At 49.5% G+C, this 14,391-nt stretch overlaps 1 protein-coding gene across 2 annotated transcripts in view; it reads left to right on the forward strand.

Moving 5' to 3' along the window:
- Positions 1-14,391, forward strand: part of TCEA3 (transcription elongation factor A3) — a 37,387-nt gene that overhangs the window by 16,730 nt on the left and 6,266 nt on the right. For both annotated transcript variants that reach the window (XM_078073649.1, XM_078073650.1), the window contains 3 exons: positions 6,942-7,105; positions 7,269-7,324; positions 10,289-10,444. In XM_078073649.1, coding sequence (XP_077929775.1) covers positions 6,942-7,105; positions 7,269-7,324; positions 10,289-10,444 — 376 coding nt within the window. The remainder of the gene's footprint in view (positions 1-6,941; positions 7,106-7,268; positions 7,325-10,288; positions 10,445-14,391) is intronic.

Below are 14,391 nucleotides of genomic sequence, written 5' to 3' on the forward strand. Positions count from 1 at the left end.
GAAGAGAGTCTCAATATGACTTCCATTATCATGGAAGATAATTTATTTGTGCTCAGAATTGAAAGATGAGAAGGAGTTTGTCTGGTAGACGAGCCAAGAGAGGGCTTGCCCGGCAGTGGGACTGGAACGTGCAAAGGTGTAGTAATATGAGTGAGCGTGGTGCTCTGGGAACTGTAGCTGGGGCCGAAGGGCACCACTGTGACAAGGAGGAAGGTTGCACTTTACCAACTGCCCTTAGGACCCAGCTGTCTGAATTGTTGACTTTTCACCCAGCAGCTAGGCTTGCCTGGCGGTGTAGTAACCGCAATGTCCTCGAGGTGGCGCGCAGGAGCAGCGAGCGGGCCTCCAGGTGCCTCAGCTCCGACCTGGGGCCGGAGACTTTTTCTAAGGGCTTGATGATGTCAGATCGCAGGCTGCGGGGCTGGCGCTGGCACATCCGGGGAACAGAAGGAAGCTGTTGATAAATCCGACGCCCCACCCCCACCCCCGCCAGTGATGCCCTCTCTGCAATTTGTCGCACTTCCAATCGTGTGCACTGAAAGCAAAATGAGCCTGGCTGCCTGAAATGCACCAAGACAGGAATGCCAGCCAGCCAGCCAGCCAGCTCCTAGCCAAGAGGAGGGACCAGGGCTGGGATTGCCCTGCCGGGAAGGTGGGGGGAAGAAAGCAACAAGCAGCCTAACCTAGCCTGGGTTAGGGGACCCTGGAAAACTCTCTGCCTTGTGGAGACACAGTGAGATGTGTTGAAAAGAATTTGGAAGGCAGGCAGATCTCGGTTTGTGGTGTAACTCTGCCATTTGCTGGTTGGATGACCTTGGACAAGTCAGTTCAGCTCTCTGAACCTCAGTCTATTGATCTGTAAGATGGGGATAATTATCACCCCCTTTCCAGGTCATTATGAGGATTAAATGAGGTATCAAAATGCTTAACACTCTTCCCAACCCATATAAATACTCAATTAGTGCATAATGCTTGGTAATAATACTCACACTTAATGTGGCAATCTAGGTAAATTACCTAACGCTTCATTACCAGAATTCTTTTTTTTTTTTTTTTAAGATTTTATTTATTTGACAGAGAGAGACGCAGCGAGAGAGGGAACACAAGCAGTGGGGAGTGAGAGAGGGAGAAGCAGGCTTCCTGCCAAGCAGGGAGCCTGATGCAGGGCTCGATCCCAGGACCCCGGGATCATGACCTGAGCCAAAGGCAGACGCTTAACGACTGAGCCACCCAGACGCCCCTCATTACTAGAATTCTCCTTGGTGCTTTAATCCTCTCAGAAACTCTGTAAGATGGGTACTGTTGTCATCCCCATTACTAGCCCAGGGTCACAGAGCCACAAAGTGGTGGTGTCAGGCCTTGAGCCTTGGAGTTCAGCTCTGGAGCCGCTTGGGTTCTTAATAAATATACCACCTCAGTGTAGGCATTCCCCAGATGAAAGCTGTTGTTTGTTATCATGTGTCCTTCCAAGCAGCATATGCTCCAGTCTCCCCTGTCGGGTCCCCACTGGTGAGTCCTAGACATTGAGGATATGATGATGGGACATGCAGGTCAGTGAGGGCCAGCGCCAGGAAGAATCCGGGGCTCCATCACAGTTGGAGATGGGCTGACCTGGGTGGTGGGAGTTGACAGACGCTGGCTCAGAGAGAGATCACTCTCTTAATCCCAAGGAGTAGGGTCACTAACCTTCCAAAGAGGACCTGTCACCCACCCAACTCAGCTCTACCTAGGCCTCCTGGATGTGCCTTTCATCTCTTTGCAGCCAACTCCCTCAACTCATCTTATATTCATGCATTCAACAAAGATTCATCAAGTTTTGGCCCAGAATGTTGTTCCAGGTGCTGGAAACAGTGGTGAACCAGCCAAATGGGTCCCTATACTCTGGAGATGGAGGCAGACAATGTTTATAAACACACAAGTTAATTCTAGACTTGCATAAGGGCTATGAATGAAAGAAATCAGGTCACCTGCTAGGGAGTTACAGGGCAGGGATAGGCTGCTTGGCTGGGCTGTTTGGGGGAGGCCTCCCTGAGGATGTGATATTGGAGCTGAGACCTGACTGGCAGGAAGAGGACCAGTCATAAGAAAATCTGGAGGAGGAAGAGCCTTCCTGGAGGAGGGAGCAGCCAGTGCAAAGGCACTGTGGTGGGAGTAACCGGTGTATTTAAGGAAGAAAAAGAAGCAGTGTGGTGGAGGGGCTTCCATGAACTGAAAGGGAGCATGGCATGCGATTAGGTCAGAGGGGAGGTAGGGGCCAATGTCGGGGGGCTGGGAGGCCATGGTGAAGAGTTTGACTTTATGCTGAAAATAATTGGAAGCCATTAGAGGGTCAGAAGCAGGGAGTGATGAGATCCGCTGTGAGTTTTTTAAAGCATTCCCCAGGCTTCTGTGTGGCAAATGGATTGTAAGGGGGGCAAGAGGATGCCGGGAGACCAGCTTCTGGGCTATTATGGGTGAGAGCCCAGTGGCCAGGACCAGGTTTGGGTGCAGGGAGATTCCTTCTGATTGCAGGCAGCCCCTTAAGCTCTAGAGTTTACACCCTTCCCAGCCCTCCCTCACCCACACCTTTCCCTCCCACTGAAATCTGACTCCAGCAGAGAGCAGGTTGGAGCTCAGGTTCCCCAGCCCTGTGCCCAGCTGCCAGGCCACTCACTTGTCAGGCTGGGTTGGGTCGAATCCAGGGTAAGTTTATCTAGAACAGAAAGGTTCAAACTGCATTTTAAAAAATAAATAAAAGCTAGGAAATCCCTTTGGACAAAATTTTTCGTAATTCAAAATATAAACCTTACAAGAGCAGAGCCTTCCTTCCCCAGCCCATCTCAGCCCTGAGGCAGCACTGAGGCACCTTTGAGGAATCCCAAGGTTCCAGAGAACACAAAAATCCCAATGATCCAAGGGTGTCTGTGGTGACAGAGGGCATCCAAGGTGAAGCCAAACAGCAAAGACTGAGGAACAAGAAAGTCTTCGGCAGAATTTACATTGAAGAGTACCCAGCAGGATGTTGGATGTTGGATCTCGTAACCCCAGATTTTTAACACTGGAAAGCTTAGGCTACTCAGTCAGCCTCACTCTCAGACAAACTCCTTGGGCCTGACTTTTCAGAAGCCCAGCATCATCTTCCTGAAGGGAGGAAGTACTTCCATAGCTCCAGAGCTGTCTGGTGCAGCTGCCCAGGCTGTGCACTGTACAACTCCAGAAGGTACCTAGCTGACAATATGAGTGGCACTCCCTGGAATTAAGAAATGCAACAGCCCTTTAGGACCTTCTGTAAGGGCTCAGTGTGTTAAGACTCTGGAGTGGAGGAAGGGACCTTCATTTCTTCAACTCTCATGAGTCAGTTTTTCCTAGGAGGCCTGAGGGCTGGCTGGCTGATCCTGATGGTTACTGAAAGAGATGAAGGTGGAGGCATCTTGACTGCCTGGCCCCCACCCCAAGAGTAGTGTAGAAGCAGCTCTGAAAGGGAGGGAGTTGTGCAACTATCACTCCATCCTCTCATCTGTGAAATGGGGCCAGGAACTTGCAACTGTCAGGGTTATGGAGAGGAAGAAATATCAAACAGGCAGTAAAAGGTGGCTTTGGCTTTTACCTTCCTTAACAAGCCCCTTAACAAGTTCTGTCCTTCCTCTCCAGCCCCCTCACCCTCACCCTCCAGCTGCCCCTAGCCCCTCAACATTGCCCATGCAAACCATGGGTTTCGCACTTCTGTGCATTTCTGCCAAGAATGCATCTTCCCGTCCGCTCCTCCAGTGGCCAACTTCTACTCCCCATCCCTTGTGGAATTTGTTGAACTGAATTGCACTGCAGTGTGGGACCTCTTGGAGCTTTCTTAAGCCATGCAGTTGTTAAGGGCTGTCATTGTGATACTGATTGGCCCAGGTCACCACGGGATGCGTGAGGATGCCTCTTCCATCGCCCAGCATTCTCTTTGCAAGGACTTGAAAGGGACCAACAACAGTTGGAGTCCAAGCTTCAGCCTATTTTTTTTTTTTTTTTTTTGGTTGCATGTATCAGTACTTCTTTTTTTTTTTAACTTTTTTATTGTGATAAAATATATATAACAAAATGTGCGTTTTAACCTTTTTTTTCAGCGTAAGAAAAAAGATATTTTATCATTTTGAATGCATTGATTTACCAAATATATAAAACAGATTAGTTATCATTGCATATTTCAAGTTGTATGGTTATTCTTATTTCATGAACTTCCTAGATGGATTTTTTTATTGTGTCAAAATATACATAACATAAAATTTAGCCATTTTAACCACTTTTAAGTGTATTGTGGCCAAAGTGACTGTATTGGGAGATGGAGCCTTTATGGAGGTAATTAAGGCTAAATGAGGTCGTGGGGGTAGAGCCCTGATCCAAAAGGATTAATGTCCTTATAGAGACACCTGAGAGTTTGCTTGCTCTCTGCCATGTGAGGACCTAACAAGAAGGTGGTTGTCTACAAGCCAGGAAGCGAGCTCTCTCCAGAAAACTGAGTTGACCAGCACCTTGATCTTGGACTTCCCAGTCTCCAGATCTGTGGGAAATATCTATTGTACAAACCACCCAGTCTATGGTATTTTGTTATAGCAGCCCAAGCTAAGACACATAGTTATCCTGCTAATCATCTGTATATATATTTGTGGGTTTTTAAACCCAAACCAAAATGAGATCTTTTTTTTTTTTTTTTAGGATTTTTATTTGTCAGAGAGAGCGAGAGCTAGCGCACAGGCAGGGGGAGTGGCAGGCAGAGGGAGAAGCAGGCTCTCCGCTGAGCAGGGAGTCCACTGCAGGACTCGATCCCAGAACCCCGGGATCATGACCTGAGCCAAAGGCAGACGCTTAACTGACTGAGCCACCCACACATCCCTAAAATGAGGTCATTCTTAGGCAGTATATCATGGGAGTTAGGAGTAGACTTTGGAATCAGACAGACCTGGGTTCAAATCTCAGTGGTGTAACTCTGTGTTTCCTCATCTGCAAACAAGAAGGAGAACAGTATCTACCTCCTAGGATGGCTTTGAGGATTAAATTAGAAAATGTTCCTAAAGTGCCTGGCACAGTGCCTGGCACATGGTAAAAGCCAGTCCTCTTCAGTGGTGGTAAATTCACCATTCACTAGACTGTCAGCTCCTTGAGGGATGGAACTTTCCTGACTTGTCTGCTTTACCCCTTGTTCTTAGCACATGACCTGCAGAATAAGGGCCTAATACATATTCACTGAATGAGTGAGTAAATGGTTCAATGAGAGGGTAGAGAGAGCAGTTAGCACGGTGTGTAATGGATCATAGTGTAGTTTCGGGCAGTGTTACAGTGTTTGGTAACCTGCAGAGCAGAGTGGTTGGTTAAGAGTCTGGGCACCTCATCTACAATATTCAGGTGTGTCACACTACTAGGGGCGGGCGGGGGTGGAAGAACAGCAGCTGGCGCTCTCAGAGGGCATCAGAGGGAAAGGAATCATACTAACCCCTAGGCAAACTCCATCAGGAAGTCTGTCCATGATGTCACTAAGCACACCTAACCTGTGCACCCCCTCAATAGGGCCAAGGACATCCCCAACACTCAGGGTACTCACCCACACAAGAAAGAAAGAAAGAAAGAAAGAAAGAAAGAAAGAAAGAAAGAAAGAAAGAAAGAAAGAGAGAAAGAAAGAGAGAGAGAGAGAAAGAAAGAAAGAAGGAAAGAAAGAAGAGAAAAAGAAAGAAAGAATGAAAGAAAGAAGGAAGGAAGGAAGGAAAGAACGAAGAAGAAAGAAAGAAAGAAAAAGAAAAAGGAGGGAGGGAGGGAGAGTGAAGGAAAGAAAGAGAAGGAAAGAAGGAAGGGAGGGAGGGAGGAAGGAAGTTAGTTAGTTAGCTAGTTAGTTAGTTTTGGAGGGTCCATCCTTTCTATCCTAATTTAAACCCCAAGAGAAAAGATATCCTTTTATCTTCTATGTTTATATTACCAATGCTTGGCACAGAGCCTAAAATAGGCACAACAAATACATTTTGCAAGTAGATTAAAAATTTTGTAGATGTTCTCTATTTTTTAAATTAACGTATCTCATACACAATTAAAGAAAACTATAATCTTTTAAAAATATCTGATTTGGTAGAAGGTATTATGCTAAGTGAAATCAGTCAGAGAAAGATAAATACCATATGATTTCACTCATATGTGGAATTTAAGAAACAAAATAAACAAGCAAAGGGAAAAAACAGAGAGAGGAAAACCAAGAAACAGACTCTTAACTATAGAGGACAAACTGATGGTTACCAGACTGGAGGTGGATGGGGGGTGATTTGTATTAAGAAGTGTACTTGTGATGAGCACTGGGTGTTGAATCACTATATTGTACACCTTAAACTAATATTACACTGTATGTTAACTAACTGGAATTTAAATTAAAACTTAAAAAGATTAAAAAAAAAAAAAAAAGAGTCTGGGCACCTGAGTTCAACTGCTTGGGTTTCAGTTCTGGCTTCCAGATGTGTGACCTGAGTCAAATTATTGTAAATGCGACTATCTCTACAATACACTTTAAAATGCAACTCTAACATGGAGGTAAGAATAGCAACAGCCGGGCGCCTGGGTGGCTCAGTCGTTAAGCGTCTGCCTTCGGCTCAGGTCATGATCCCAGGGTCCTGGGATCGAGTCCCACATCGGGCTCCCTGCTCGGCAGGAAGCCTGCTTCTCCCTCTCCCACTCCCCCTGCTTGTGTTCCTGCTCTCGCTATTCTCTCTGTCAAATAAATAAATAAAATCTTAAAAAAAAAAAAAAAAGAATAGCAACAGCCTCGTGGGGTTGTCATGAGGATTAAATGAGATGATCCATGTCAAGCACCTAAAAATAGCACCTACCTCATAGTGTTGTCATGAGGATTGAGGGAGATCACCCATGAAAACATCCAGAATGGTGCTCAGTGAAGGCTTTATTCGCTTAATGTCAAAATGTCTATTACTGTTTGTCATCCTCAGATCAAACAGCAGCAAATCAAGAGCAGAGACCCCCAAAACACCCAGCAGCCCCTTGACCCCCACCTTTGCCCCTGCTGTCTGCCTCCTGGCACCCTGCTATCTCACAGGGGACTCCGTGCGGGACAAGTGTGTGGAGATGCTCTCAGCAGCCTTGAAGGCCGAAGGTGAGAGGGCCTGGGCTGGGGGGCGTGGGGAAGGGCTTCCCGAAGGCCGATGGGATGTGGTCCTCCTCAGGAGTGGCACAGGACACTCCAGTCCCCGGTACGGGCAGGCTCCACTGCGAAGGTCATGGCTGGCTGATGCCTGTATTTCCCGAATCTCTTATAGACGATTACAAGGACTACGGAGTCAACTGTGACAAGATGGCGTCGGAAATCGAAGATCATATCCTTGAGCTGTGCCCGGGGTGTGGGTGCCTGGACTGTCCAGCGGCAGGGTCTCCCAAGTGCAAGGGACCCGGGACAGTGAGGGGGAGGGGAAGGGCTCTGGGGACAGCCCCTGTTCTGCCTCTGAACCAGAGTTCTTAATGCTAGCTAACATTTATTAAGTCTTGCACCTGCCAGCCTCTTGCTGTTTATGAGCAGTACCTCGTTCAAGGTTGAAAACAATCCCACAAGGTACGTTCCCTGACTCATCTCATTTTATGAGGGAGGTACACAGGCTCAGGGAGGTTAAGTCACCCGCCAAAGCTCATACAGCTAATAGTAGTGGTCGAGTTGGGATTTGAACCCAGAAAGTGTGACTCTAGAACCTGAGAGCTCAACCGCCGTGCTAGGCAGGCCATGTCGTCACGTGGCTGGGTTGCGATGCCAAGTGTCAGAATAGACAGGGAGGACAGCGTTCCTCGTGCTCAGCCTTCTCCCCTCCTCTGTCCCCTGAAGACTGATTCCCTGCTGCATAGCTTCCTGCTCCGTCAGTTCTCACAATCTCTATGAGGCAGGGGCTGTTGCTTCCATTTTATAGATCAGGAAACTGAGGCTCAGGAACTATTGGGTGTCACAGCTTGACTGAAAACCTTGGCCTTTGGATTCCATGTCCTGAGTTCTTTCCGTGTGACCCATCCTCCCGCCCTTTGAAAGGGGGCTGTGTAGACAGAGGGGACCACCCAAGTCATGTGGGCCCAGCGCACCGAAAGATTGTTGTTTGGGGGAGGAAACTCCCTCTCTGCTGTGCTCCCACAGCATATCAAAGAGGTGTCAAGGGAGGGGGACAGAATCCCCAGGGGAGAGGGGTTCTGAGTGTCACAATGAGGTGTGAGTGGCCCTTTTAAGCCTCCTGGGCTACCTAGGGAGCTCAGTCGGGTCTGTTGCAGAGGGTCCTGGTCCGTCTGGTCTGACCTGCTCCCCTGCTACCACCTCCTGTGGGAGGCCTGCCTGGATGTCCTCCCACATACTTCCTGGGACTTCCCCTCCACCGTCATTTAATTATTATTATTTTTTTAAGATTTTATTTATCTGACAGACAGAGACACAGCGAGAGAGGGAACTCAAGCAGGGGCAGAGGGAGAGGGAGAAGCAGGCTTCCCGCTGAGCAGGGAGCCCGATGTGGGGCTCAATCCCAGGACCCTGGGATCATGACCTGAGCCGAAGGCAGACGCTTAACGACTGAGCCACCCAGGCGCCTCCGTCATTTAATTATTAACTAGCACGTCTCGGGCTATCGAACACCTCACCAAGTACATTTTCATCAATCCCAATGATTCAGGAACACAGAGCAAAACTCTGAGCTTCATCTTTATTCTCTCCGAGCAGTTGTCCCTCCAAACAGGTCCCTTCGACCTTCAAGCCCAGTTGGAAACAAAGGCCCGGTGATCTGGTACCTCATTCCACTCCTGGCCTTTCCTCCTTCCCTTCCTCCCTCTTCTGAAGGACAGGAAATCAGAGCGGCATCAAGCCCTTTACCTCTTTGTTCTTAGAAGGTGGGAGATAAGGGGGAGGATAAGTTCCGGGGGCTTGAATGCTCTGGATCCCCAAAAGATCTGTCCTGTTTGGGGTGACCTCGCAGTAACATGGCAGCCGGGGGGGCTGCGCTCGTCCGAAGGGGTCGGTGGCCCCCGGGCCCGTGCTCCATCTTGTCCTGCCTTCGGGTCCGACGGAGACCGTCAGGAAGGGGCTGATGATAGTGTCTGTGAAGCAGATACATGCCTCCAGGAATCCCAAACACAGATATTTAAACCAATCTTTTGGCTTTTAAATGCATGATGGCACATTCTTGCTTTTCACATTGTTATTGTATAAACAACATCAAAACAGCAATCTCAGAAAAAAATAAATAACACCACCTTGCTCCCACCACTTTTGGCAAGTCAGCTGTTTCCACGTGTCCAGATCCCCCACAGCCTTTGTCGGATACGGCTCTTCCCAGCAAGGGGTTTGTCTTCCTGATCCTGCTTGGCGCGGGAGACCAAGACACCGCGGCTGTGTGCCCTGGCCTTTGGATTCCATGTCCTGAGTCCCCTCCAGAGGGTGGGGAAGGGAGGAGGGGGTGGGCGACCTGTCTGGACAGAGAGCTGGCTGGCTGTGGTCGGTGGTCAGGGGCGACTTCCTGCCGCGTGAGTGGAGAGAGCATTACCGTCAGGAGGGGCGTCTGGCTTCCTGCCCTGTCTCTGCTGGGAATTTGCCCTGTGACCTTGAGCAAGGGCCCTGCATCCTTTCTAAGCCTCAGCTTCCTTATCTATTCATGAGAGAAGTAACTCTGACCAGCAATTCCCAAAGTGGGTTCCATGGCATGGTAATAGGTATTTCTAGGGAAAAAAGGGGCAGGGGCGGGGGGAGGTGGTTCTATGCTCGAATATGTTGGGAACACAATTGAACAAAATGAGGTCTTTATTGCAATACCTCTCTGAGCCTTCAACATGAGGCTCCTCATCTTCTGTTTCCCTCTGATAGCTGGACTCCTACCTTCCAGAGGCCCTTCAGAACTGGGGGTTATCTTCATCACTGTCCTCATCTTAGCCCCTAAATGTTGAGCACTTGATATCCCAGCCTAGTGGATCATGCAGTGTAGCTTGCTAAATCCTTGTAACAGCCCTATATTTTATAAATAAGGAAACTGAGGCACAAAGAAGTCATGTGACTCACCTGAGTCACACAAAAGGCTCAGACAAACCCAGGATGCCCATCCCTGGGGGCCCAGACACCACAGTGCTGTCCCTGATGCGTTGTTGACCCCAAATGCCCGCGTGAGATCCCCACTTCGGAGGTCAGAGGCCACGTAGGTGCCCAATCCCTGTACAAGTCCGAGGAGAGGAACAGATGGTCCTGGGGCTCCTTGGGCTTCAGGGAGTGGTTCCCCCTCTTTCTGTGCCCCTCCACGAGTGGCTCGCTGGTCCTTGACATAACTGGTCACATATCTACCAGGAGCTCAAGAGCACGGACATGAAGTACCGGAACCGGGTGCGCAGCCGAATCAGCAACCTCAAGGACCCCAGGAACCCCAGCCTGAGGAGGAATGTGCTCAGCGGGGCCATTTCTGCTGGGCTCATTGCCAGAATGACGGCAGAGGTGAGAGCGGGGCTGGGACCGCTGCGTGGTGGGGTGGGAGGCCAGGCCCCTCTGGCTTTGCCCGTGTCTGTGCCTTGTGACTCAGGGGAGATGACCTGGGGGCTTTTTCAGCCAGACCCTCTCAGACTCCCCATCCCTCCAGGCTTCTGGACCATCAGGATAGTGAACACAGCTACTATGAATTAAGCATGGTGCTAAGTGCCTTAGGCTCATTGGCCAATTATATCTTCACAGCATCTGAGGTAGAAATGTTTAGTATCCCCATTTTACAGATGAGGATACTGAGGCTCGGAAGAGTTAACTGATTTGCCTACACACACAGCTAGAAGATGTCAAAACCAGGGGCGCGGTTGGCTCAGTCGGTGGAACGTGCGACTCTTGATCTCAGGGGCTCTTGTGAGTGCAAGCCCCACGTTGGGTGTAGAGATTACTTAAAAAAAAAAAAAAAATAGGGGCACCTGGGTGGCTCAGTCAGTAAGTGACTGCCTTCAGCTCAGGTCATGATCTCAGGGTCCTGGGATCGAGCCCCGCATCGGGCTCCCTGCTCTGCTGGAAGCCTGCTTCTCCCTCTCCCACTCTCCCTGCTTGTGTTCCCTCTCTTGCTGTCTCTCTCTCTCTGTCAAATAAATAAAATCTTATAAATAAATAAATAAATAAATAAATCTTTAAAAGAAAAAGAAAATGTCGAAGCCAGAAGGCAAGCTGTCTGGCCCCAGAGCACCCACTCTTTACTGCTTGGTCGTCTACCTCCCTCTTCTGCCTCGTTCAGTCCTGGGCCCAAGCCAGATTAGCAGACCCTGTCTCTGTGGAACACAGTCCAAGGTGGGGAGACAGACATATTTTCAACTTTGTACAATACAGAGGAGGTAAGTGCCACGATCAAGCCACCATGGGAACTTAGAGCAGGGAAGGATTGACCCAGCTTGAAGGGGTCAAGAAGGGAAGGAAAAGGGAGCAGCCTGTCCGAGGAAGTATGGGCAGTGGTTACAAGCTTCAGAACTGCATGGGTTTGAATTCTGCCTCTCTTACTTAGCTGTGTGCTCTTAGACAAGCTACTTAACCTCTCTGTGCCTCAGTTTTCTCATCTGTAAAACAGGAAGAATAATAATAACTAACATGGGGCGTCTGGGTGGCTCAGTGGGTTAAGCGTCTGACTCTTGGCCTCGGCTCTGGTCTTGATCTAAGGGTTGTGAGTTCAAGCCCTGAGTTGGGCTCCACGCCCCACGCCTTAAAAATAAAAATAAGAAATAATATAGGGGCGCCTGGGTGGCTCAGTCCTTAAGCGTCTGCCTTCAGCTCAGGTCATGATCCCACGGTCCTGGGATCGAGCCCCGCATCGGGCTCCCTGCTCACCGGGGAGCCTGCTTCTCCCTCTCCCCCTCCCCCTGCTTGTGTTCCCTCTGTCGCTGGTCTCTCTCTGTCAAATAAATAAATAAAATCTTAAAAAAAAAAAAAAAAGAAAGAATAATAACAGCTATCTCATGAAGGATTGAATGAGTTAATATATGTGAGTGTTTAAGTTAATAATGTAAAGCCCTCCCCAGAATTCGTACATGATAGGCTCAGTCACTGACCATTTCATGTAACCCCGAGCACCATGCTGTGAAAGAGGAAATAATTATCCCCATTTTATGGATGAGAAAAACTGAAGCCACACACAGCTAGTAAGTGACAGATAAAAATTCGAACCCAGATCGGTTTATTTCAGAGCCCACATCTTGGAAACACCTTTTGTACACCCTCAGGTATGAGTGGCCCTTTGTTGCCAGGGCTGATCAAGGGGATTCCGTGCAAGCACCACTAAACCAAAGTGGCCCGGACAAGGGGAGGGGAAGTGCATTGGGATCCTGGAGTCTGGCTGTGCCTCAGGACGTCTAGGAACCCTCTGAAACTGTTGGCAAGGTGTGCCTGTGTGTGTTTGTGGTATGTGTGGTGGGTATGTATGACGTGTAATGTGTGTGGTGTGTGGAGTGTACTTGGTATTTAGTATATGTGGGGGGGGGATGTAGCGGGGGAATATACATTTCTTCTCTTCATTGCTTTCCTCAAATACCCAAAACAAGAGTGAGCCCTGGCTTTAGCATAAAAATGGGGAACTTGGCCCAGGTGAACCAGGGTTCTCTTTCTGCTTAATTCAAAGTATCTGATCTTGGGCACCTGGGTGGCTCAGTTGGTTCAGCATCTGCCTTTGGCTCAGGTTGTGATCTCAGGGTCCTGGGATCGAGCCCCGCGTCGGGCTCCCTGCTCAGTGGGCAACCTGCTTCTCCCTCTCCCTCTGCCCCTCCCCCAGCGTGTCTCTCTGGCACACATGTGCTCTCTCTCAAATGAATAAATAAAATCTTAAAAAAAAAAAAAATCTGATCTTCTTAGGCAAATAGCAACATGTGCCCAGAGTTACAAATTGCAACTTGGCTTTACAGCATCTTCTCTTTCCTTGCAAGGAGAAGCTGTGACTTTTATGGAAACCTGGCCTTGTGTTTCCTCGTCCCTGTCCCTCACTCCATGGCTCTGGGGTCCCTCTACCTCTATGCATGTGCATTGTAGGAATGCTACCAGGAGACTCTTCCAGGCAATCCAGGCATGGGGAGACCAGGCCCAGGAGAACCAAGAGCAAGGTACAGACACAGGCTTGAGCCAAACCCAGCAAGTCCCCATAAGCTAGAGGTCAGGATGGAGCTGAGTGTCTGATCAAGACAGAGACAGGCCCGAGACATCCCAGCAAAGTAACTGGCCAAAGCCAGATGTGTGGATGGTCTGGCCCCACCCAAGGACAGTTCACTAGAATAGAGCAAGAGAATCAGGTGGTCAACCCATACCCATGAAGAGGCTGACCAGACCAAGAGGGGCAAGCCGAGAACTTAGCAGGCCCTCCACGGGGCCAGGCGCCAAGGACCCTACCCTCTGCCAGCAGCCCAGGCGCCGAATGCAGTGGAGACCTTCACCTTGGGGACCTCTTTGGCCCCAGGCAGGAAGTTTCTATAAGAAATAGAAGACCTCGGGGCGCCTGGGTGGCTCAGTTGGTTAAGCGACTGCCTTCGGCTCAGGTCATGATCCTGGAGTCCCTGGATCGAGTCCCGCATCGGGCTCCCTGCTCGGCAGGGAGCCTGCTTCTCCCTCTGACCCTCCCCCCTCTCATGTGCTCTCTCTCTCTCTCATTCTCTCTGTCTCAAATGAATAAATAAATTCTTTAAAAAAAAAAAAAAAAAAAGAAATAGAAGACCATTTTTGCCCCAATAAGAAAAAGAACAGCTTGGGTTTGGGCGGCCTGCTGTGCCCTGGCTCAGGGGACAGGGACAGCCTGGGAGAGCAGATGCCTGTGGACGTGGGTGTCCCTCTCCGCATCCCGTGTCTGCCTCAGTCTTCCCTCTTCTCCTCTCTACCCAGACGTACCCCAGAATGGAGTTGATTCTGAGATGTTCTTTAGAGCTGTTGAGTGGCTCTACCGTCAGCCCCGTGAGGAGGGGGGTTTTGTCTGTGCGCTGCTCGCCCAGCACTGAGGCCCGTAACTGGCACGACATAGGTGCGCAGCGCATACTCACGGGGTTCACCTTCGGGGTTCCTCCTCCAGAGATGTGTACACACGAGGACCGGTGTCCTCTCGCGCTCTATCCCCAGCCTCATGCCCCACCTTATTAGAGAGCTATACTCTACTACAGCACTGTATTTACTCCACGCGTCTTTGACGCGACCTCCTTGATGAGGCAGGGCAGAGACAGGTAAATGGATTGGTGAGTGGGTGTTTTTTCTGTTCTCTCTCTTAGCTGGCACACAAGACCCCCTTTCCACGATCTGACCCCCCTGCCACATCTCCCAGCTTGAACACATCCCCAAACACCCTTCCCCAAACGTGTTATTCTTGTCTGATCTTTTGTGTCTACTATTCTCTTTCTCTAGAACTGCTGTCTCCCTTGGGAACTCCTGCTTATCTTTCAGGACTGGTTAAGGTG

Source organism: Halichoerus grypus, chromosome 5, assembly GCF_964656455.1.
Source record: "Halichoerus grypus chromosome 5, mHalGry1.hap1.1, whole genome shotgun sequence".
Classification (NCBI taxonomy): Eukaryota; Metazoa; Chordata; class Mammalia; order Carnivora; family Phocidae; genus Halichoerus; species Halichoerus grypus.